The sequence below is a fragment of the Echeneis naucrates genome, chromosome 21 (assembly GCF_900963305.1).
Source record: "Echeneis naucrates chromosome 21, fEcheNa1.1, whole genome shotgun sequence".
Taxonomy (NCBI): Eukaryota; Metazoa; Chordata; class Actinopteri; order Carangiformes; family Echeneidae; genus Echeneis; species Echeneis naucrates.
This window is the reverse complement of record NC_042531.1, coordinates 2,631,570-2,656,949: the sequence shown is the minus strand read 5'-3', so window position 1 is coordinate 2,656,949 and position 25,380 is coordinate 2,631,570. Positions and strand designations below refer to the sequence as shown.

Below are 25,380 nucleotides of genomic sequence, written 5' to 3'. Positions count from 1 at the left end.
AGTGGACGACGCAAAATTGAAGAAACTATCTGAGCACGTACAACTGCTGCACCTGGAAGTGCGTTGAGAGTAGCACAAATATATTTTTACCTTTGACAGCCAAGGCAGGAATGAGAAGCATGCAGGAATCTGGTTTTCGGAAACAACACATCCTCAGTCCTCGCAGCCCCGCCCCACCTTCTCAGCGACCTACAATAGCAACAGAAAATATAAAGAAATGTTTTTTAAGATTAAAACTCTTTACTGAAAGTTGATTAGACTAGCGGACTCTCCTCTGCTTCGGAAATCTGATGAGTCATGTGCGTGAGTCAGTTGTGTGTGTGTGTGTGTGTGTGTGTGTCACGCACTGCACCTCTCCTCCCTATCGGCTGCAAATGATAGTTTTCTTTGAGTGAAGCAGACGGGCTGAGGTGTTGGCAGACGAGCTGCTGAGTAATTGGCTTTGTTGCTTCTCGGCATCACCGGCATAAGAATTTACGAGTCTGGTCTCTGCTTGCTTTTTGGTAAATTGTCCGTTTGTGGTCTGGTATTTCTAAATGGACATGTTGGATCAACTGTCAACAAACAACCTTGGACTCTAATTAATCACTCTAATCACTCTAATTAATGACAAAGTTGATTCAGCTAATTATAACTGTAATTTTTTTTTCTTACATTTCCATCCATATAATCAAACCATAACTACTAATAATATAATTATTATTTAGAGAGCAGCATCTCTGTTAAGGAAACACGACTACCGTTTTTATTTAGTTTGTTTTTTCTATTTGTGCAGCAGTTGCTATGGCTGTTGTGGTTTGTATTTGCTTTTGTTTCATCTGTCTGTATTAACACTGAATCTTACTATTGCCGGAACAGAAGAATGCAGCAGATGTGTAAGCCAGCAACGGTACCTTTGGTTAATATTTTTCGAGGCCTACTTTGGATTAAAATTGGTTCAACATGGTATGGATTTAGATTTTCTGTTTGGATTTTCATAAGTTCATTAAAAAAAGGGAACAAAGAGGAAATAAAAGGGTATTTTAAAGAGAAACAAAGCAGTTTAAGGGAATATAAAACCAGGAAAAAGGCTAATCGTTCCAGAGCTATCCAGAGTTATCTAAGATGGGGCTTATCACTCCATAATGTTGTAAATTCCACCTAATAAGCACAATAAATATGTGCTGTTAGATAAATCAAGTTGTAGCTACAGACTGTAACCTTTCTCTTGCTCAGGTGCTTTCAGTGTGAATGGACGTTTTACGTGCAGTCGGATAAGTCGTGACATTCCAGTGCTGTTTGTTCTCACACCCTGTTGCTTAGTTTTCTTTTTTCGCTATGCAGACAAGATAATGCCAAAGTGCTGATGTTGCGCCATCACGTAATCGTTTCAGATAGTCGTTTCCATAAACTTTGCACAACTGTGTTCACATGACATTTCTAACTCAGGATTATCGCTCCCCAGCTTCGATTACCTGTTTGAAATAAGGTTTGAGGGGTTGAAACATGATTCCAGGAAGGATAACTCAAATGTTTTGATAGCTACAACTTGATTCAGATGTGACATGTTTCTCAGTCACTTTATGGGATTCAAGCCCTTCGGCGTAGGTGAGGAATGTGTCATTAATTCAGAAAGTATTGAGTCATCAAAAAGAAAAATAGCACAACGACAGGTTCTGCATGGTTTGCCTGCACCAAGTAAATAGATAGACAGCACATGTGAAAAATATCAGTGGAAACATGTCAAATGCCTGAGGCCAGATGTTCAAATGAGACGTACATGCTGCAACTATGCACACTCCATTTCTCACATATGAAGCAGTTCTGGGTTCAGACACTACACACACGATTTTACAAATCCAGACAACCTATGCAAAGAGGCAGAAATAAAAACTTAGTTGTTATGTTACTTATACTCATGTGTATATATATATATTTTGAACCCTTTTGGCTTCATTCAGTCACAGTGATTGCAAAGAAACTACACAAATGTATGGATTAAAACCAGATCCTGTTGTTTGCATCTCAGCTTCTCTCACCAGTGCCAGGATGCTGCCATCTTCATTCACAGTTGCGCCCCTCCTTTTCCCTTTCGCTCAATTGTGACCCGCAGCACTGTGGTCAAAGGTCTGCGGCACCAAAGTCACAATTTGCCAACACAAACATCCACAGAAACCTGAAATGAAAGTATTTTTAATGTGCAACCGTTGCATCAACTCCCTGCGTCTAACACCAGGCAGCCCACCCAAGAGTCTTTTGTTGGACTTTGCACAGAAAACCTGAAATTCCTGTTGAGCGTGTGCGCTGGTTTAAAAGTGTGCTGCCACAGGTGGACGGTGGACTCGTGTGCAGTTGTTTTGGAAAAAATGACATCCCTAATCAGCTTCGTTTGTGAATGCAGCGCTGCTTTAATCGAGTCCTGTGACACATTGTGGAGGTTTGACCACACATAAACATCAAGAGCTGCGAGGAACGCTAACAACTGCAGTGGCATTGGCTCTTTGGACATCATCAATCATCATCATCATCATCTGAAAAGCTTTCTGGAAAGAAAACTGAATTTTTTTAAAGTTTAGTCACTGACTGCTTCAATTGGCCACGGACAACATGATTTATTTTTCTTCTTTTCAGATATTTAAAATCTTTATAATATTTGCGATTCGGTGCCTGGGAGCAGAGTCTATTAGTTGTTGGTTGAAGACCTCAGGATATTTACTGGTTTCTGACAGAGAGAAAGACCCACCACACACTTTTAGCAGACTCTTAGCTGGAAGAACAGTAAGCTAGTTGTTGTGGTCTGTGACCCGCCAGGGGTCCTCGAAGAGGTTTCTGAGGTCCGCCACCAAAAAGGAATAATTTATTTTCAATATATTTCAAATAGTTTAAGTAACACAATGGATTGCAAATGCTTTCTGTTATAAGACATCTAAAAGCAAAAATCTCGTCCACTGGGGGTCTGCGGTCTAATGTGTGTCAGTTTTGCAAAACTAGTGATGAGTTGGGAGTTTGACACCCTATTGTTACCTCATTTTAAAAATCTGATCAGATTTTGTCAAGTTAACAAGTATGATCCGGGCTTTAACAGAATATCTGAGTGGAAATGGTGCCATGCAACATTATTAGGCCTTCATTTGGTCAGCCACCGTGAGCTTAGACGGCCCAGAAGAGCCAAGGGTCAGAGGTCAGGTTCGAACTTGAGTCGCTGGTATTCGGACAAAGCGTCCGTGGTATGTGAACCAGCAGGACCCCCCCTCTGGGTGACATTGTGAGAGATGTGGTTTTTGAAGCCTGACTCGCCGGCAGGTTGATTGTCAGGATACCTTAACCTCTGACGCTGTAATCTCTACATCTGTTTTAATCTGTCTCTGTCAGCCACCAAACACAGCCTGCCGCCTCCAACCTGTCGGCACTAAATCAAATCAAATTTATTCGTACAGCACCAAATCATGACAAAGTTACCTCAAAGCATTTTACACATCTAGACCAAACTCTTTATGGACCCAATATATCAGTCCAAGAGCAAGCACTTGGCAACAGTGGCAAGGAAAAACTTCCTTTATGAGGCAGAACCAGGCTGAACTGGGTGTTTTATAAAAGCTGAATTGGATCATTTCTGTCATAATGACTCAGCTGTTTAATAATATAATAATAGGATACAAAATAAGTGTGTTATCAGGACGGATATCAGATGCCAAACTCATTTAAGTCAGCTCTGGTATCTGTTTTAGTAAGTCAGGGTGACTTTATTTAAACCAAAAGTTTGAATTCTCAGACTGTGGATCAGACCTTTTTCTGGACTCATCAATCTGTGTGACCTTTCCAGAGTCACAGGAACAGCGTTTACTGTCTCTGAGTGTTTAGTGGGAAGAAACTGGACTTGATGACTGAGAAACTTCACAAACATGTACTGTTTACGTCCGCCTGTGGTTCATAGAGTGCAACCCCTCCACAAATTTCTAACCACATCTCATCAAGCACAAAGGTCAGCTCAGGTCATTAGTCATGTAAAATAAGCATATGACTAACCAAGTGTCCTAGTTTTACCTTTCACGTGTATTCTTTGTTTTTCACTTAACAGAGAATTATTTTTATACAATGCTATTTATAAGTGTTGTTATTGCTGCATAACAGATGTCGGTATCAAGAGCTGTTTACTTTCCAGTGAAGAAATATTGCAGGTTTCCTACCTAACGTCATCCCACTCCTCATCAACAGCTGTCTCCAGTAGTGGAAAACAACAACAACAACAACACCGCTAACTTCTACTGAAGCTAGCATGATAACCAGCATTCATTTATTATAGCCTCTTGTATAACAAAGACAGAACTCCAGCAAATAGCCCTTATAGGCAGCTGTGGAAATAATGAATGGAAGCTTGAATGGCTTCCACAGAGGCACATACAAACAGGTGTCTCATGTTGCCTCTGCACGTGTAACGTGGGAATGAATTATAGTCCTTATTAGAACAGAAGCAACAGTAAAACTCTGTTCACCACTGAGTGATGTCCTAATTCTTTCTTTATCTCCCTATCTAATATAGTAGAGAGTGACTGAGGGCGGTGTTTGCTTTGTTGTGACATCACAAAGTTCAGAAAGTCCTGACTGGTGGCTTTAAGGCTCAGTTTCTGAATCCAGTCTGCAAGAATGTCTCTTTGGACACTTTCACTGTATGAATATAAAACCTAGACCTGATATGGACATCTATGGACTTTAAAATTAAAAGCTCATAACAGTCTCTTAACCCCCTCCATGTATGAAACTCTGAGTTTCATAACTTAGCCCTGATTTGAATTATATCACGTTGGATAAGATGAAACATTTGGATTCTTTGCCATCTACCTTAAAGAGATCACCAAGGTTGACTCTCGGGGGTTATCCCAGTCAAAACATAAGCCTGGGATGGGTCTTCAAGTGGGGACATGCCTAGAATTTAAGATAGAGATCTCATAAACCGTTCGGTAAAAGAAAAGGCTTTACAGAAAAGAATAAACATGAGCGGTTTGAGGGGGGTGCGAGTGAGATTTACAGACCTGATAGAGATTCACGGTGGCCTGGAAAGAAATGGCAGCTGTCTCTATGGGTAAGCGGGGTTGTTGGGCTCATAGCGTGACTTTATGAGGCAGCGCAGGATATTTTGAAAGGCTTGTGGATCACTGCTGCTGACATATTTGTGTGACGCTGTTAGAAATTTGAGAAAAATGTGGACTGTGCTCTCCAGGCTCATTGAAAACATCCAGGGCCTGCTAGCAATCACAGTTGATGTGGTAACACCATATTATGTGCTGTAATTTAATATAATTTGGTATTTGAATATCTGAAACATGTATACAAACCCCCCCCTCAAAAAAAAAAAAAAACCCCTGAGCATTACACATGTGTAACAACAAAATATTTATTTAAATAGTTCTTTATCACTGAGCCCTGGTGGGCTCATTAGGAGGATTATGTGCCCTTTAATCTTCAGTGTAATTCACCTGTCGAGTCAGGGGAGGCCATCTCAGTGTGGTGACAGCAGCTGCCTGTTGGCTCTGGACTCACCACTCTCCTTTCAGTATATCGTGACAATGCAAGCAACCGCTGGGAGACAGTTTTAATCATGTTTTGTTTTTTTGTTTTTTTCCAATTTCCACTCTCTTGGAAGGTTTGTTCTTAGTCTCTCCAGCTTCAAACATCAAACCGCAGTGCTACATCTCCCTTCATACCCAAGCTCTTTTACTTTCTTTCTTTCTTTCTTTTTTTTTTTGTCTTATTCCCCCGCTGGCCGGAGCCGAGCTCGCCCACCAAGGCTTTCTGTGACATTTAGACTCGTCCAAAAAATGCTGTTGTTTGTTTATGCAGAGCCGCAAAAAGATGTATGATTACATTTATTTAAAGAGGACAGTTCAAATCTGTCAGCTTTTGGCAGGGCTTGGGAAAATATAAACTGTGATTGTTATTCAGGACAGTAAATTGGCTGTGTTGATTATAATTTGCATATATTTCCAGACTTCAGGTGTTTCTAATTATTTCCATCTATCAGCAAATTCAACGTCCAAGTACACGCTATCTGATTTGCCGGGGGTAAAGAAAGACAACGTGTAGGCGGCGAGGTTGGTATTTCTGGTTTCAGACTGTAGCCCTCTGACTGACCGCCCGTAGACTGATAGGAATCATTTCAGTGGCATGACGTGCGTGGCACACCTAAAGCAGAAAACTGAATTTTGCTCAATTTTGTTTTTGTTGTTTTCTCCTCCTTTGAACCTTTGCCCAGTCCAAAGCTGATGGCATTACATTTCAAGGCCAATTTAAAAAAAAAAAAAGAAAGAAAGAATGAAAAGAGCCAAAAATAGCAGAGTGCTGATAAGCGGCATGCCCCCTCACCAGAGTCACCTCCCCCCGCCGCCACCGAAAGAGAAGACGTGTCCTGAATAGGCTGTAATCACTGTTTATTTTGATCCACCACCATCAAGGTGTGTTTGAGGGTTTCTGTGTTTTTATTTTTCGGGGGGGGCACACAAACAAGGTGTGACAACAAAGCCTTCAAAACATATGGACATGTCAGTCTAAACAATATGTGTTGGTGTATGGAGGGAAGATTTATCCTTAGCTGGCCTCAGGCTGGCTCTGCAAACCTGTTTTCCCTCCAAAGCTTCTCACTGAAATGCCAACATCATGCTCTCGTCCGATCACCACAAGAAGAAGGAGAAGAAATGAAAGGAAGGCTGTTTCCTTACCCTAAAGTCATGGAAAGTAAACGGGGACATGAATCAAAAGACTGATGGGAGGATGAACCGATGCACCGAGTGACCCGCCTCATTGGCGGCTGGCTACTGCAAGTTCTGCCCTTTCCTGCACATCTGCGTGAGAACAGGGATCTCTGTACAGGATCTACTGGAACTAAATGTTTTCAAATCAAGATAATATTCCCCTATGCATTGCTGGCGTGCTTTATACTCTCTCTCTCTCTATTTTTCTCCCTCTTTTTCTCTGAACGGGGCAGGCATCCAATCCGTGACAGCATTTCCTTTTTGCTCTTCCAGATTTCAGCGCGTCTGTTGATATTTTAAAGGAAATACTGTTTGACACAGTTTTTTTTTTTATTTTTATTTTTTTTTTATTAAGCTTAAGACTATTTCAAGATTTTTGTTGGTTCCGTATCAAAGAAAATCCAACATGCATGTCAAAAAAAGTTATGCATGTGTTTCACTCTCAATACTCAGAGCTCCAAACTTTACGTGTACTTGTTTTTGTTTTCCTAAATAGTCAGACAAGGTTAAAAAAAGGCTGGCCAGTCCTAGGTTTTGTTTTTTGTTTTTTTTTTTTTTTTCTTCTGGATTTGACATAATTACCCCCATGATGAAAAGACATTAAATCCTTCAAAGGCTGCCTCCTGCCCTGAGTGACAGGGATGTTTGCCCGGAGTGACTCTTGCATCAAAAGCGCACTCTGTTTCACCAATCCTATAATGGCCTCTTCTCTGAAACAGGAAGCTGCAGTTTGGTGCCGAAGCGGGGGCCCTCTCTGTGTCAGATTACACAGTGGTTTTAAAAAAGATTTTTTTTTTTTTTTTTGTAATCAGATTTCGGAGGCAAAGCATACTACTGTCTGTGGACACAGACAGTTTTTGCAGATAACGCCATCTTGGATTTTGACATGCATTGATGGATAGTTCAATCGAAAGTCAGCAGTCAAACACAGGAAGAATAACAAGGTGGCAGTAAATGGAGGAATGTTTGTGTCTATTAAACCGTATTTTCAAATCAGTTTAGGTGAGTCATGTAAAACTAAAGGTCCACTATGAAAATAGCCAGCACTGAAGAATTTTAAAGGACAAATTACAGCAGGATCTTTACTGAGGGGATAAAAGAGGTGCAGTCTGAATCTGCTGCCTGAGGGAGGGGGTAGTCTAATATGGATCTGACCTTGCTGATTAAATATATCTGTCAGGAGGACGGTCAGTGGGACACCTGACACCTCAGCAGCCACTTTAACCATCTGGTTCAGGTGTCTTTCATCTTTTCTGCAAGCGCACACAGACGGACGGACAATCACACGCACAGATTGAACAGAACGTTTAGAAAGCAATTTTTCTAACTTTAAAAGCATTTGACGTCTCCTGGAAGTCCAGCGGTTTCTGTCCCTTCGCATAGAAAACTTCAGTTTGCATTAAAACTTAACCACCATGATGGAGCAGGCTGCCTTTAGTGAGTTATTAATGAAAAAGTACATTATTTGATTTTACAGTGAATATGAGGAACTCTTATATCTTCCACATCGTAAAATATGCACACATGCAGAAGTGAAACTGCAGTTTATATATCAGGTTGAAGCTGCCATAAGTGACGGGTTTGAGAAAGCACCCCCCCCGTGTCCGTCATGCAACAAAGAGCAGGGCAATTGTGGATTTTGGATCCCTGACTATCAGAATGAAATAATGTTAACACAACTATTTCCAGTGTAGTCAAAGTGAATCCTGGATGGCGGCGCATCCATCAAACATAAAAGCCCGTATGAATCACTTCAGAGCACCTCAAGAGGAAAACGTCTGACTTAACTGTCAACATAAATGTTTCCTGGCCCCGAGGGTTAAAACCAGAGGCCATTAAATCATGTTGATCCAGCTGTAAAGTGATGCCTCTACAATATTTTGGTCACATGTGAACATGGCCCTCCCCCCACCCTGTCCTCGTCCTGCTCCGTCTGGGTTTCATGTTAGTGAAAATCTGTGGTTTCCCTCCTTCGCTGCCTCCCAACAAAACTGGCAGGAATGTCTCTCCGGCCTCTGGTCAAGCTCTGGACGAGTCCTCGTTAAACATCTTCTTCCCGTGTTAACTGCACACGAACAGCTCTGCACGGCACAGCGCAGTAAACTGTTCACACTGTTAGCGATGGAAAAAAGACAGGGGGGGGGCATGGCATGGAGAAGAAAACTAGAATGAAAACAGAGAGGCCCGCTCACTCACGCAAACGCTGAGTCAAGGAAAAGGAAAGAAATGCATGAGGGATGTGTTGGATTATCTAGATTTGGACTTGAAGTAGCTTGATCTAATTGTGCTGGGATATTTGGAATAGATCTGGATTAAATAACCGTGTGTGTGTGTGTGTGTGTGCATATCTGATTTCTTTTGTTTCTTTTATTCCACTCAACTCTCAAGTCCGCTTCGCAGTTCAGTGTACACGCAGCTCGGAGGGACAAATCATCAGGAGAGAAAGTCTCCTCCTCCTCTAATGTCTTTAGCTTTCATTTGTTTCCAAAATCCACTTCTGCAATTAAGTAAATTTTTTAGTTAGTCTGAGTTTGTCTTTTCCTAGGTTAAAGAATTTGTCCTAATCACTTGAACCTAAACTCAAAACCTGTGTCTCCTACTCGTTCCATTTCCTGCTGCGTTGCGTTGTTGGGCCGGCGGACCTTTATGAGTGACTCGCCTCGAGGTTTTCCATCCAAATACTGATCCGGTTCCTGCATTAGCTTTGAATTCAACAATAAAATATACAAGATTGTTTGTTTGATTGGTTTTATTTATTCATTGAACCTGTGACTGGATGCTGGTTTTAAAAAAACAGGACAGAAATTGTAATTTCACTCGGCAGTGTTGCTGCACCTGTGCTCGCTTCACAATTCTCTGACTTTACGCAGCGTCTCAGTGCGGTGTGGTTGTGCGACTGCGCATGTCTGGGTTTGTGTTTATGTAAACGCTGTGTGAGTTCTCACTGGAGGGGTGACTGGCTGTGTCTGTGTTCAAAGGGAGTGTTTTCAGGGGCCCCTTCCCTCCTTGCAGAAGTTGCGTGACTGGACTGGACCGACGGGTTGGGAGAGGCCATATCCTGGGATTTTCCTGTAGTGGACGTCCAGATAAGGGAAGCACTCTTGCTTACAAAAGCCCCCCCCCTCGACCCCAGGGACAGATGCAGGAGGGCCAAGTGTATTTGTGTGTGTGCTCAGTTTTCCAGCAATGAGAAAACCTGCGTTCTGGCCCGGCACCAACGATTGAAGCCCGACTGAGCCGAAGAGCTGGCTCTACTTTTTCTGCTGCTCTCTCCTGATCTCACGTCCAGATTATTTATACATCCACTAAAGAGTCTCGTCCACGGCGTTTTGGACCCGGGCACATAGAAAAAAAATCCAGTCTGTTAAGTATAGTCCATAAATGGACTAAATGAAGCACAAAAGTGACAATAAAATAAAGAAAATAGTGCAGAAATAATAAATTAAATGTAAACAATATAAATTCATCTTTTAAAGATTACCGTGTTGCTCCATTACATTACCAAAATGTATTTATCATTCATTTATTAGATGCTGTTTGTTTTGTTTTTTTTCTTTATTTCATGCAGTCTGATCCATCAAAGCAGTAAAATGTATTCTTCCCCTTTAAATCCTTCAGAAAAGTCGTCACTTTTCAAGATAGTCCTGCGAACTTTAACTTTTATTTGTATGTTAGGCTCATAAATCACACAACAGCCACTCTTTTGGATTTGAGCGTTTGGCTAAATGTGACATGACGTGTCGGGTGTGAGGTGTACCAGAGTAGAAACAATAACTGCTGTAATCGATGCGGGCCGCCTTTTGAGTTGGCCTCAAAGTGATGACATTTCTGCCCAGGATGGAGGTCTGCTTATCTGTTTGTCGCACTCAGTCTAATGAAAAAATAACACAACAGAGATGTTGCTGAGTCTCTCTGTAATCCCTGAAAAATGATTGTCTAAACTGTCTTCGTCGTCTGCTTGGCGTGTTTTTGACAGCCGGCTAATGCCAGCGACTGAGAGCGGCTTCCTGTTACATCAGGTCCTTTAAGTCAGAGGAGAGTGACAGCCTGAGGCGCACCGTTACGTTTCCATTCAAACGTGACCCGACTGTTTTATTCGTCAGAGGGCTGAATGGTTTACAAATGTCTTCATGAATATGTAGCTCACCTCTCAAAGCGGATGTTATTAAACAATATCAAGGACCTGTTATGGTTTTCTGACCTCTTCACATTTTTTTGCTTTGTGCTGAACTCATTTAAATCCAGTTTGTCCTTCATGAATTCACAATCAGCGGCTGAAACGTTGTGTTTTTTTTTTGTTTTTTTTTTTAGAATGTACTATGTTATGATGGGATGTTAAATATAGATTAAGAAGGGAAACAATAAATTTAAACACTTTTTCATAACAAAAGCTTTGAAAAAGTGAATACAGTACGCAGAATGATGATTTAAACTTCCCCCCAGTACTATAAGCAAGCTCTTGTGTGTGATTTATAATCTTGGGCCTCTTTCAGGGATTCCCATCAAGACTGAAATGACTCCAAAATATGTAGTTTATTTCAGTAGACTAGCAACAAAGACGTGTCAGACGTTATTTATGTCCTGCTTCGTACTGTCTGCATGTGGTTATGGCTCTGAACTTCATTAGCGTCAGCTATGATTGATAAGAGGCTAAGAAAAGACACGAAACACAGAGGAGATTTTTCTTAAAAAGCGTGCTCCATTCACCGTGAACCATGAGATTTTAATAGAGCTGTTGAAATTAATCGGTGACCTGCTCATCCTCTGATTCAACGTGAGCAGAATAATAAACATCGGACAATGACATTTCACATTATTTCATCAAGGAGGAATTCATTATTTTTATTATTATCATTATTATTGTTATTATAAAGGGTGAAGTGCAGCTTTTTCCTCTTTGTGAACGTTTCTGGTGGAAAAGTTGAATTTTAATGCTGTTGGTTAAAGAGCACAGGAAACCATCCAAGGTCAGGAGATGAGGTTTATCAATAGAAAGTAAAGCTACTCAGCAGCCAGACAGCTGGGCTACACATTACAGGAAAAATGATGAAAAACCTGCTGGAAGGTGAGTGTTAAATTCAGAGCTAATTTGTGGTTCCACTTGGAAACTTTGATAGTTTTCAGATGGCGACGATTTGCATTTCTTAATCAGTTTTAATGCCAAAGTCTTAAAATTCCCCGACCATCCAACCCTCCTTTTGTTGATCTCTCGTCTGTTTTCTGACTTTGTTTGCAGCGACCCTAAACAACAACAACAACATCAGCAGCAGCAGCAGCAGCAGCAGTCTGACGTTACCGAGACTTAACGGACACAACGGGAACAACGTGGACATCGCTGGCTTCTCTGAAGGAGACCTCCTGCTCCAGGTACCTCACCTCAAAGGGGAAACAGGGTGGCTCGGAGTCGAGCTGCTTACTTTGGGCAGCCGATCTTCGTTGGTAAAAGAACGAGTGAGGTTTTAGCCACCGTGCAAACTCCTGAAACCGATCTGTCAGTCTAATCCTCAAGCTGCTAATCCTGCGAAAGTGCTGGAGCCGCCGTGGGAGACACCTCAATCGATGAGTGTGTGTGTGTTTTAAGTTCAGTGCAGAGGAAGGCGGTGGGTCTGGTTTGGCAGCATCGGGCTGGACAGGTGTCAGGTCTGTGCTCTGAGAGAGGTGGGCCAGAGCTGCGGCACCCCTTCACTTTGAATGAGTCATTAATAATTCATTTACCTGCTTCCAATTAATAATAATAATAGTTATCATATCAAAAACAGCACAAATAAATGATATAATGAAACAAACATTACTGAAGAAAAGTACGAAAAAATAAATAAAGAAACAAAGAAACCAGGAAGGAACACGAAAAACTGTGTTCACCTTCAGTGGTGTTTATGTTCATCCTCATACCTTTTTGTACTTCTTCTTAAACTGCTCTGTGTTTGGACAATGTTTCAGTTCATCATTCAGACGGTTCCAAAGGGTCACCCCATAAACAGATACACAAAAGCTTTTCCTTGTAGTTTTTGACCAGAAGAAAAGGTTTCACAGTCTAACTTATTGGTGGTTTGGATTCATTTTTAATTCCAAATTACAAGCACCTGCTCCCCCAGAAGCTGTCATGAAGGTACTGACAGATTAAGGCCACACACTTTAAAAATACTGTAATTGCACCTTTAAACAGTGTGACTGAATGTTTCTGCAATGCGGTGTGGCCACACTGATTGATTACTGACCAGCCTGAGGCCGGCAGGTGCACAAACACACAGCCAGGCTTTTGTTTATTTGTGCGCTGCTCATGTTGTAACGCTAACCCAGGTCTATCCATCTAGGAGGAAACTGTGACAGGTGGCGCTGGTCGTCTCGCTGCCTTTTGCCAAATCCTCGGCCATGCTTCTGTGGCTTTCAACAAAACCTGCGCTTTGTCTGCTGCCCTCCGCCTCCTTTGTTACTGATCACCTGTCATGTATGTTTTCACACTTTTGTCTGCGCGGTGATCACAACAGGCGGTGGTGATACAAAGGGCTTCTGTGAAGCAGCAGATGTCAATGACGTTTTGAGTTATAAACGGACGTCAGCAAAAAATCATTTTTATTTAAAACATTTCATTTTTAAAGAATTAAAAAAAAAAGTGATTTAAGGTTATAGGTTATATAGATGGTGGATCGGATCTGTAAGGTTTGATTTCTCCTTGAATTGCAGCAGATTCTCCCTTTCACTTCCTGTTAGCGGAGGTGAATTCAGAGCTCTCCTCGCCACCACAGGACCCCGTTTACTGTGGCGGCAAACACTAACAAGGATTTGATGCTTGTGGAGATAAAATGAGCATCAGCTTAAACCTGCAGGTTGTTTCTAATATGCAACACTGACATTCAGAAAACATCAGGAGATGAAACTGTTTGCCTCTTTGTGGTCCACTCGTTCCTGCTGTATATGGATGATTTACTTTTAAAAAATAAAATGCTAAATGATCATTCGAATCCTCTGACCAAGTAGCGTCGGTGTCGTGGTCGCGTCACTTCGCTCTCCAGATCTCCCAGCTCGACGCATGCGGCGCTCTCCTGGCAGGCTTTGCTGTCTGCTCAGTGAAACCCTCATGGATGGGCCAAAGTGCAGCAGGCCCGCTGGTCCTCAACCAGCCCAAAAGGGCAGACGTCCCTCTGCTATTTATGGACCTACACTGCCTACCCATGGCCACACAAATGAAGTTCAAGTCACCCATGTTTGCCTTTAGAGTGACCTCTGGGTCTGCGTCCTCTGTTTGAACACAGTCGATCAGCCCTGTGTTCCTCCACAGAATCTCTTCAGGCCTCACCTTCCCTGAAAACAGCACCATCTTAACTCCTCTACAGAAGCTGTGCGGACTAACTGACCTTGCGTTCTCCTGTGCAGGCGCTGAATGGGTTTGTGATGGTGGTCACGTCGGATGGATCCGTGTTCTACGCCTCTCCCACCGTCAAGGACTACCTGGGCTTTCATCAGGTGAACGACTTGCCTTCTTAAAGTTAGATACAATTTTTTTTTATGTCAAATTCTTCATCCTGCTGAGACCTGAGAACTGGGCCGTTAAAAGTTGGTATTTTTTCCTTTGAGTTGATGCGGGGTGTTTAAAGTGGTGTTAGGATTCACACACATTATTCTTCTTTTTCATTTCGTCATTTCGTTTGTTTTTTTTAACCATTAAAAAAAAGAGATCTGAAGTTGTTATTCCTTTCCTGCTGTACATATCGATGTCGACACCTCAGCATCATGTTTTCAGATTTACCAAAGTGTGGTGTTCCCTCCTCTGCCCGCAGTCGGATGTGGTTCACCAGAGTGTGTTTGAGCTCATCCACACTGACGACCGGGCCATGTTCAGACAGCAGCTTCACTTCGCGCTGAACCCCCCAGCTGCCTGTGATGAGGGTGAGTGAGGTTTACAGCAGCAGGTCGGGGTTCTGACTTCTGATTCTCATGTTTTATCTGGATTTGTGTTAAAACAGTGATGTACAGCCCTGAGCAGCTCCCCCCGGAGAACTCGTCCTTCCTGGAGAGGAGCTTCACCTGTCGCTTCCGCTGCCTCCTGGATAACTCCTCCGGCTTCCTGGTTCGTGCCAGATTTTAGTAATAACAATAACGACAGACGATGCAGCCTCAGTGAAACTTTGGGAGGCCAGTCCAGGAAGCTAACAGATGTCTGATCGCCTCGTTGTCTTTTTCCCCTTGAATCTGAAGAATCTGAAGTTCCATGGTCGATTGAAGTATCTCCACGGCCAGAGTGTTTTGAGGGACAACAGGATGAGCAACAAACCGCAGCTGGCTCTGTTCACCATCGCTGTGCCTGTTCAGCCTCCATCCATCGTGGAGATCAGAGCGAAAATGCTCCTCTTTCAAACCAAGCATAAGCTGGACTTCACACCCTTGAGCATTGATAGCAGGTGCCGCACATGCTCGCATTTTTTTACATTTCCATTTCAGCCTTTTTCCCCCATCACTCTAATTTTTGCCCAAACAATCATATATTTTTTAGTTCTGTGCAAAAGAAAACACATGCTCCTTCCAAGTTGACTACTGGCACATTTTGCTTGTTATTTATTCCAGCAGCACAGACTTCATGTCTTCTTTGTCTCCAGGGGGAAGCTTGTTCTTGGTTATTCAGAGACTGAACTGTGCATGAAAGGCTCTGGCTACCAGTTCATCCACGCAGCTGATATGATGCACTGCGCTGACAACCACTTCCGCAGTATGTTGGCAATGCTTCTTTCACTTTAAATTTTAACCTCATTTAATAATTGAAGTAATATTAATCTTTATTTATAGAACACTCCTCATACATGAACTGTAGCTCAAAGGACAATGAGATAAGACAGAAGAAAAACAGTAGATGATAAAAAATGACCATAAAAATAAAGACTAATTAAAATGAATTAAAGGTCAGGTTAAATCAATTTCAGCTGGTTAAAAATGACTCTACATTTCTTATAGTTCTTGGCAGCTTATTACACAGATGATTGTGTGTTTTTAGGACATGATAGAATGAGGTAATCAAACAGCCAAATCTAGTTCTCTGAGTCCAAGCCAAAACGATTGCAAGATGATTTTCTTGGCTTTTCTTGCAGCTTGCGTTTTGTAACGATAGAAGATAGTCCTGAAAAAGAACGAGTAAAATTATCTTTTACTGCCTTTTCAGAATATCAACTGTGTAACGATGATCAGTAAGACAGAGAAGATGGTCCACGAATATCAGAATATCAGTCTGCACTTCATGTCAACTGCAGCCCAGCTTCGGTGTGAAATGTTCAATCACCCTAACAACCTCTTCTTGTGCGTGTTGTGTTTTTCTCAGTGATTAAAACAGGAGAGACTGGAATGACTGTTTTCAGACTCCTCAGTAAGTCCGGCGGCTGGGTGTGGGTGAAGGCCAACGCCAAGGTGATCTACAAAGGAGGACAACCTGACTTCATCATCTCACATCAGAAAGTTTTAGTGTGAGTTTTCAGTAACGTCCGTAGTGGCTGTCAAACAAGATGGAAGAGAATGTACATGCCAGCCTCCTTTTGCAGATGATGTAACTTGTTTCTTCTTATTTCTCTCAGGAACATGGAGGGCGAGGACCATCTGCGTCAGAGGAGGCTGCAGCTTCCCTTTAACTTCGCCACAGGAGAGGCAGTCCTCTACGACACCGGCCCCACGATAGACGTCACGCAGTTTCAGTTCAACAAAATGTTCAGCGATAAAGAGGGGAACCAGGATGTGGCCCCTGGTTCGTTGCTGGACAGCTTCCTGAAACAGGATGAAAACATCTACACTAATACGCAGGACCCGACCTTTTCTGTGGATCAGGTGTTCATGGAAAGCCGGGCCCTGGTCAGCATTCCCAGCAATACGTGGCAGGAAAACGGACCCACCACAGGTGAACCTATGTTAGTGAAAGAGGAGACCAAGCACTCAGTGATGGCCATGATTAACAGCCTGGGGAAAAGGGCCCAAAATGGCGACTTGAGTGCGACGCTGCAGAGTATGGAGGTCGACAACGGAGAGCGGATTGAGTGGAAAAACCCTCTGAAGAGATTAAGTCAGGAGGAGGACCACCAGAACACGGTGAGGTCCGAACTGGACAGCATCCTCACAAATGACATCATCGACTATATAGAGTCAGTTTTGTTCAAGAAGGGAGAAGGCTGTCTCGACGAAAGCCCCCCCAGCTGCTTCACAGCTGGAAACAACAGCCAGCCGGACCCCTTCACTCAGACCGCCCGGTTTTCAGCCACCCAGCTCTGTGAGCCGCCTCTGTTTCCGACACCAAGCCCCGATCAGCCGTACTCTCCGATGGATGAACTCTGTGCTGCCCAGCAGGATCCAGGGCAGATCTTCACCAGCACCCAGAAACTCTCCCACCAAGGTCTCCTTATTCCTCAGGCTGAAACCAACCTGCCTCCTCTTCAGCAGCTCCAGCTGCAGGACATTTTCAGTCCTTCCATAGAGCTCCCGGAGCTCACTCTGCCTGACGCCTCGGCTGATGATCCTTTACCTCCCTTTCCGTCCTGTGCGCAGGTTCCCATGAGCCACGTGGGCTGCCCTCAGGTGATTCCTGGACAGACACAGTCCACCCAGCGTCTGCTGTGTCCGCAGAACAGTTTGCAGGCTCCTGCAATGGCCACAAATGGCCCGCTGCTGCAGAGCTCTGTTAAACAACCAAACCACGTAGCACCCGGCATGATGGACATTTTGCCGCTGCTGATTGCTTGCAATGACATTAGTTCCTCTACCACAGGCAATATTCCCATTCCCTTCACCACAGCTTGCCTGCAAGGAAGCCCCCCTGTTGAAACGCACAATCACCAGGTTCGGCAGTGGCAGCAGAGCCAGCAGCAGAAGCTGCCTCACGCTGGCATCATGCAGAACGGACATGAGCCGACGCCAGCGTGTCATAGCCAAACTTCAGAAAGCCAAACGTTCCCACACACTGGCCTGTGGCCAAGGTGCGTCACCAGACTGAACCACACTCAGCCGGGAGGGCTGGCATGTGGCCAGGCAGCTACTCACGGTATGTTCGACCAGCACTTTTCTTCCAACAGAGGTCCAACCGAGGGCGACATGCTGGCTCTCTCTGGGTCCTCGGCCATGAGGGAGGCCAACGCGCCCCTGGATCACAGCCCCATGCAACGCTGCTTCCAGTGGAGCCGCTGTGATCCCGTGGTGGGCACATCAACCGTCAGCCACGAGAACGCCAACGTCATGTTCCCTTCGGAGCACGCGCTCAACATTCAGCACTACCTGCAGAACGGACCGACACAGGTAAGCAGTAAAAACATCCATATTAGGTCTTTAATAAATCCATTACAACTGCAGAATATATATTTTACACATAATAAATCCCATTTACAATTTGTAAAGTGACATACTCAGAATTATTCCTTGACAATGACAAGTTGCTTTTGTCAGTCAACATTTTCTTTATGATAAAATGGTGACTGTCACAGTTCATGAGCAGCTTTTTTTACCCTCCGCCTGCATTTCCTTTAACCTCGCTGTATTCTCTTCTGTTCAGCAGGATTAAAGACTCAGCTGAGCCCGTAGCCTCGTACCTGACAGAGCCGAGCCGAGCCGATCCCTGCTGCCACAGGACAGAACGCTGCATCGTTTGTTTGTATCAGTGATATCAATCCTCAGACTCTCACTCTGTCTCCTGTTAACTTCGTCCTGTCTGTCTTTTAAATGTCTTTAAACGCTGATGGCTGTCAGTTCTGGCTGAAGACACACAGTGATAATAATAATTATAATGATAACAATAATAATAAAATAATAACAACAACAATAATAATAATAATAATAATAATAATAATAATAATAATAATAACAATAATGGTAATGAATTTTAAACATCAGTGTGTCCAACAGGATAGATCTTGATCCAGCCAAGAGGCAGCTTGAGTGAATCCAAAGAACCAAAGAAATAATTTTTTATAAGGGAAACCACAGTTGTCATGTTAGATTGCCACATTAAAAAAAAAAAAAGAGAATGAACTTTGAAGCTGAAAAAGTGAAGAGTTTTTTGAGATGACGTTGCTGTCAGCAACGTAAAAAGTGAAAACACATCAAATGTGTTTCACTCCAGATCAATGAGTGTGTAAATTTGAAATGAAATCCTTAAACACGGTCAGTGTAAGTGTAGAGATACTGTAATTATACTGTGTATGATTGTTGTTTCGCTAGAAGGTCTGAGATCGGCTGACAGAATGCATTGATGCCTCGTGTCTGCGTTGTATCTGCGTGCAGTATAAATGTGCTTCTAAGGACGATTGGAGACCGACACGTCAGGGCACATGGCTGGGGTGTCAGCTGACTTCCCCTCTGATGGTCAGGTAGTCTCTGCTTGCTGCTACTGTCAGGGATGCAAACATTTTGATTTGCATCATTATTATTATTATTATTATCATTATTTCCATTTCAGTGAAGTATGTACTAAAACTAAAAATAAGCAATTGCTGCAGTTAAGTTTATTTGAATGCACTGCTGCTAATTAAGACCTGTAGTTGTCGTGTCTGTAAAGCCATGCTAATGCACAAGTCCTGCACCAGATCGTCCACCCGTTAAATTCTGCATTTGGCTGCAGGTGCATGCTCACCATCAGAAACTGAAGAAAGCAGTTCCACGTTTCAGAAGAGTAATTCATCTCTGCGTAAATAGAAACTGAAGCGCTGCCGCAGCTTTCATTCCCCCCCGAAGTCCTCCAACTTTGGCATAATCACGCCGACAGTTTCCAAAAACTAAAACTTCACGTGGCACCGCAGCAGACTCAAAGTCAAACTAACTGGGAGATTTTGTCTCACTGCACAAGTGACAGAAAGTGACGTTTCCTCAGACATATTCAGCTGTGGAGCGCCATGTCATTGATATTCTATTCACTGATGGCCGAGAGAATGCAGACACCTAATATATCTACTCATTGCCCCCCATATAAAAGCTCATTAATTTCCCTTCACTCCTCCACACTCTGAGCCGTATGCAGCCAAACTTTGTGCTTGTTCTTGTGCCTTTTTGCCAAATAGGCAGCTGAGAAGTATCATGTAAATGTGCCTTCCTGTGTCAAGCATCGCAGGCGGATGTCGTGTTCAGTAGCTCTCGCATTTCCTTCCTTTGGAAGTGCACTGATTTAAGGGAAGCCACGTCCGTAGAAGTGTCCTCTCTGCTAATTCATTCGATTGTATCCTTGCGTGCATTTCAAGGCTGTGAGGATTTCCTTCGAGTCCAGTTTTACATTTATTTTATTTTTTTCCCATTTAGTCGAGTGTCCTTAACAATGGAAACAAGGGAAGGCTTCAGTCGCAACATCTGCAGAGAATTTAAATGTTTTAACGAATGAGAAGAATGAAGAGTATTTTAAGGATGTGACACGAAGAACATAATTACTTTGATGCGTTTCTGGTTTATGCTCTTCAGTCTGTTGTGGTTTTTTGTTTGTTTTTTAAATCTCATCTTCACAAGATGTTTTTTTTTTTTTTTTTTTGCCTTTGGTAATATCCACACTACAAAAACAACACCAGCATTAAAAGGTTTCAGATGAACCTGAGCAAGAACAGTGATGGAGACGACCCCTGTCCTCCTGCAGAGGCCCTCAGTGTGAATCTGGACTATAAGGACACTTTGTTGATGATGCTGGACTTTGATACGGACTTGTCCTGACCAGAAGCCACTATGAAAAACCTGGAGCCAAATGTTTTATTCACAGTGGTGTTGATATTTTTAAAACTAACATGTGCCTGCCTTAACAGTTGCCATATTTCTGATATTTGTTTGAAAAAAAAAAAAAAAAATATATATATATATATCACAAATGTTCACCTCAATGTAATCCATTTTTAATTAGCCAAGTAGTTATAAATATCCATATCATAATATATTTTAACTCAATAACCAGCCTTCGTGTATTGTCGAACGCTTTCTTTTTCACCAATACATGTGTGCAATGATTAAAACTGAGTTTGGCTCATCTTCATCCTCATGCACTGGTTAATTTACACTTTTATGTAGTTTAAGTATTTCTTGTAGGTCTTTTTTTTTCTGTCCCCTAATACGACCCATGGGTGCATTAAGTTTGTTCAGTCGTTGTCATGACAACAGTGAGCACAGTAAACTAATTTCTTTTTATAGTTAACATACAGACTGGAGGAAATATGAGAGTAGATAGAAAAAAAAGTTCATGCAAAGAGAAATTTGGTGCCAACACTAATGGGATCACGGTGTCATTTTGTGTATCCGTTCTTTATCCAAAGAGCTTTTCTTTAAGTCTCCTTACCAGACCTTGAATTTCATCTTCAGGTTGTCGGAGACATTGTGTCTCCACTCATGACATTTGTTGTTTCCTGTTTCCTCCCTCACTTCCACTACTCTCCTAACGAGTGACTCCTAACGAGACCCAAGTGAACAGAACTGGGTCAATACTTTGCTGATGTTATTGTTCTGTCAAGTGTGACAGTGTTCATTCTGTGAATGTACCACTGTGAGCAAACAGAGCAGCCACTCAAAGGTGTTTGTGAGCTGAGCCTTCTTCCTTTACATGTTTTCCCTGGTCAGTAAACGTGACATTAAAAAACAGGAAACTGTCTCCTTGGACGTAGTTTTGCTGAAAAGAAACTTCCTCACTCCTGCAATTATTTCTGCCCCTTTTTTTTTTTTTACTGGGATGGAAGATAAAACGGAGGCATTGATCCACTTTTATTAAACAAGGACGATGCACATTATCAGCCTAATTAAAATGTAAACGTGTCCATGGTTGGTTAGTTTCTCCTCACAGCCTCTGGGCTCAGGAAGGAGGATTTAAAGAGATGAGGGAGGAGACTTCCTCTGTCCTCCAGCCCATGACCCAAAAACCAAATGAGGATGTTCCACTCCCTTAGATTCCATTTTGTTATTGGGAAAAACATTAATCTATTCATCAATAAAGTAGATTGACAGACAAACTAGACTGAGACACTAATTAATCCTTTTAAAATGCCAAACGCTCCTTCGCTGCTGCTTCTGCTTTGGACTTTGCTGCTATAATTGATCTGATATGATATGTTCCAGACTGTTTGTTGGACAAAACAGGCAATTTAGGCTTCAGAAAATGCAATCACGGAGATTATTATTCACCATCGGGCTGAACAATTAATTTAGAAAATGAATTGTGAGATGAATAAATAATGAAAATAATCCTCTGTTGTGACAGTGGTCAGCGGTAATAAGGGCATTAGTGGCTGCTCCTACGTTACTCCTGTTTTCATTAGGGAAGTGAAGACGTGTTCAATCTGAAGATGAATGAGTGTTTAAACTGGCTGTGTGCTGAGGTGAGGATGAGAGATGTAGGTCTGTGGAGGGGACAGAGAGGGACAGCTGGCTCTGTTTGTGACAGGTTGTGTCCACTAGATGGTGTAATCTTCCCGTCCTAAACGTGCAGTACGAGAGGGAGTTAAATTCAGGGTGACAGGTCAATCAGTATGTCAGGAAATGAATGACAGATACCAACTCTGCCCCGATAATTAAGCTTTATGAGTGCAGAATGGGTGTTTTTATATCATAATATGATTTTAAAATGCTATGGTAAAAATCTACATGCTTTTTGTGTCACAGGATGTGCAGCAGCCCTCATTTTAACTATGACATCTACACAACAATCTAATCTGATCACTGATCAGATGAGAAGACAGCAAAGCTTACACATTATTCTGGCATTGTTTTCTGTTTGTGGTGCTTTGTAAATAATTATATCTGACAGTGATTCCATGTTTCATGCCAGACAGCATGTTGTCACATTATTTCATTTGCACCAAAAATACCATGCTCTTTGTTGTTTGGTCTTTAAAGATCCTGCAGTGCTGAGTGTGATGCTTCATTACTTAGACCTTCAATATTGTACTAATCCTTCACCTTCTTTCTTTCTTTTTTTTTTTTTTTTTAGAAAAAAAAAAAGAAAAAAAAAAGGCACTTTTCCAAACGCTTCCAAGTTCCACCTGACAGGCTGTGGCTTTATCAACTCATGTGCTCTTCTGCCCCCCAGTGGCCAAATCAAACCCCAAAACACCAGCAACAGTGCAACAACTGCAGGGACCACAACTGATAATGAACAGCTGGACAGAACAATAAATTACTTAACATAAATAGTTATATTTGGTAAAAATGACTCTTTCAACCCTCCAAATTCATAATGTAGAGGAGCCAAGAGCGTTCCTGATAAAGACTTCATCACATTTGTTGACAGGAATTTCTCAGCGAATCATTTTAGTGTTTTCAGCGTAAAATAAAAGCATGACTAACGACGCTCCATCATGTGAACCGAGAACAGCAGCGGCTGCAGTGCTGTAGATTTTCTAGGACTTATCTAATGTGACTGAAGTAAAGCTTAAGTGCAGTGGTAGTAGTAGTATGACATTGATTCAATAAGTGCAAGATCAGATAGAGAGGTGAACTGAAAGGGCAGAGTGAGTGTCGGGGGTTTTGGGAGAGGAGATGAGTCTTCAGGAGCTGCTTGAAGTCAGGGAAGCTTTGTTCCAACAAAGGTCAGAACAATCTGGAGTGAGACTGACTTGCCTGCAGGGAAGGCAGACTGGACACTCCAGGTTGTGTGAATGAGCTCTTGAGTGACCCAGAGGTCACTCTGAAAGCAAGAAATGGTGGCCTCAGTTTGTTTTTGGCAACCTGAAGCCAACAAGGTGGCGAGACGGAGCGGTGATAATGTTGAGTGTGTTCCTTGCAGCCTGTCTGACGACACACTTCCCCGCAGAAGTCAAGGTCAAGGTCATCCCCACACAAGACGACCTCGACCACATCTTGGTTTCTGCAGCGTCCTGCTGGACTCAGAGCATGAAAAACACATTTCCAGTCATGGTGTTGTCCGTCCCACAGGACGCACACCGTTGTCAGGCTCTTTCCCTGAGCCTCCACTCCTGGAGGCACGAAGGTGCTTACAGATTTATGTCACGGTGTGTAGAGGCAAACAACACAGACACACACTTAAACAAACACACTGGTCAGCACTCAGACTCAAAGTATGACAGCAAGTGGAAAGTGACAACAGTATAAAAGAAACAAGGTTCAGTCAAGATCAAAAAGTTATGCAGAGTAATCTGTTTTACATTGGAAATGCTGCTGAGTTTTCACATTCATTCATCTTCTCTTATCCATTTCCTGGTCAGCAGTTCATCACAGGGCCAACACACAGAGACCAACAACCACTCACACTCACAATTCAGAGTCACCAATTAACCCAAACAAGATGGGAGGGAGGGAGACCACTGTGCTGCCATGTCAAAGAGCAACAGAACCAAAACACTCATTGGCCTTTACTAAGTTAGCAACAAAGCACAAACTGTTTGTTGTACATCATTTTTACAAACATCTTCCGCAGTTACCTTGAAAATATAACCAGCTTGTAAAAATGCACTTCACAGCGGGATATTCTGACAGTCCTCCCGTGAAAGCAAATGTGAGGGTAGTAAGGTCAATGTCTGGACTTCCCTCTCAGCTCATTAAACTCAACTGTCTGCTTCTTCTAAAGGGGAGTGAAGGACCTGGTGTGATTTATGATTATTTTAAAAATTAAACTGCCCACCTGCCTGATAATCATCTGTTCATTTTTTTCCCAGCTCTTTGAAGCAGAGCAGTGCCGGGCCAGGTCGTGCTGGTGACTCATTCCTAAACCTCTATTAGTTCTTTTTTCCTCCAGTTAGATAGATTATAGATATGTGATGTGCAGCGGGGGGGGGGTGTCAAACTGAAAGTGTAGATCCTCAGTGTATCTCTGAACATCCCAGTAAGGTGTTTTTAAGACATCTTGCTTTTGACAGAAGCATCTAAATCTGCAGCTGTGACAGGAAACTCTACATGTCACCTTAAGAAGGATTCAGGTTTTTGCTTTATTAACCCAACGACGAGCACACTGAGCCGACTGCAGTGCAGCCTGTCAGCTTGTTGGCCTAGTTTTCTCTTTACGTGTGTTGTGGGGGGGTCTACAGCACCCTCGGGGGTCTGATGTGGTCATGTGACTCAATGTATACATTTCCATAGCTGCTCATTTAGAAAGATTTCTTTGTCTCTGCGTCTCTGATTCCTCACAATCTGACCAGAGAATGCACAGGCTCATGGCGCCCAGCTGTAAGGTTGGACTATTCAGTGCCCACAACAATGGAAGGCTGAGGTTGGCGATATTTAGTTTACCAAAAGGGAACAAGGGAAAACAGCACTAATGTACACCAGCTTACCCTCGTCTGGGTTTGTGGCACCGTCCTCTTGTTAAAAAAAAAAAAAAAAAAAAAATCAGTTTCCCGTAAATCGCCAGCACAGCAGATTATTATGATTGTTATGGTTTTGTTGCCAGGCGAGATGAAAACAGAGGAATATGGGTAACAGTGTTTCCATACCAAAGTGAAATCATTGTCTTGCTTCTGTTATACATGAGCTTCCAAAGTTAAACATGGTGTTATTATTGTATCCATGACTGAGATTTTTTTAGCTAATGTTGAGGAAATTCTCATTTTAAGCCCGATTGTTGTGTATTTTATATTCCATTGCCTTCCATTATTCCTTAATTCTATATTTTAATGTCACTTACAATCTTGAATCAATGATACTAAAGATTAAAAGTCACTGTCCCTGCTGTCGTCTATGAAAGAGCCTGATTTCCTTTACAGAGATGCATGTTTCCAAATACAGAATC

At 42.6% G+C, this 25,380-nt stretch overlaps 1 protein-coding gene across 1 annotated transcript in view; it reads left to right on the top strand.

Moving 5' to 3' along the window:
• The window catches only part of LOC115035163 (aryl hydrocarbon receptor-like), a 28,662-nt gene extending 8,131 nt beyond the window's left edge, over positions 1 to 20,531 (top strand). Inside the window, exons 4-12 of the mRNA XM_029492878.1 lie at positions 11,962 to 12,092; positions 14,100 to 14,189; positions 14,504 to 14,612; positions 14,690 to 14,793; positions 14,922 to 15,124; positions 15,320 to 15,429; positions 16,033 to 16,174; positions 16,283 to 17,984; positions 18,238 to 20,531. Of these exons, the coding sequence (XP_029348738.1) occupies positions 11,962 to 12,092; positions 14,100 to 14,189; positions 14,504 to 14,612; positions 14,690 to 14,793; positions 14,922 to 15,124; positions 15,320 to 15,429; positions 16,033 to 16,174; positions 16,283 to 17,984; positions 18,238 to 18,246 (2,600 nt within the window). The 3' untranslated portion in view covers positions 18,247 to 20,531. The remainder of the gene's footprint in view (positions 1 to 11,961; positions 12,093 to 14,099; positions 14,190 to 14,503; positions 14,613 to 14,689; positions 14,794 to 14,921; positions 15,125 to 15,319; positions 15,430 to 16,032; positions 16,175 to 16,282; positions 17,985 to 18,237) is intronic.
• The last annotated feature ends 4,849 nt before the right edge of the window (positions 20,532 to 25,380 follow it).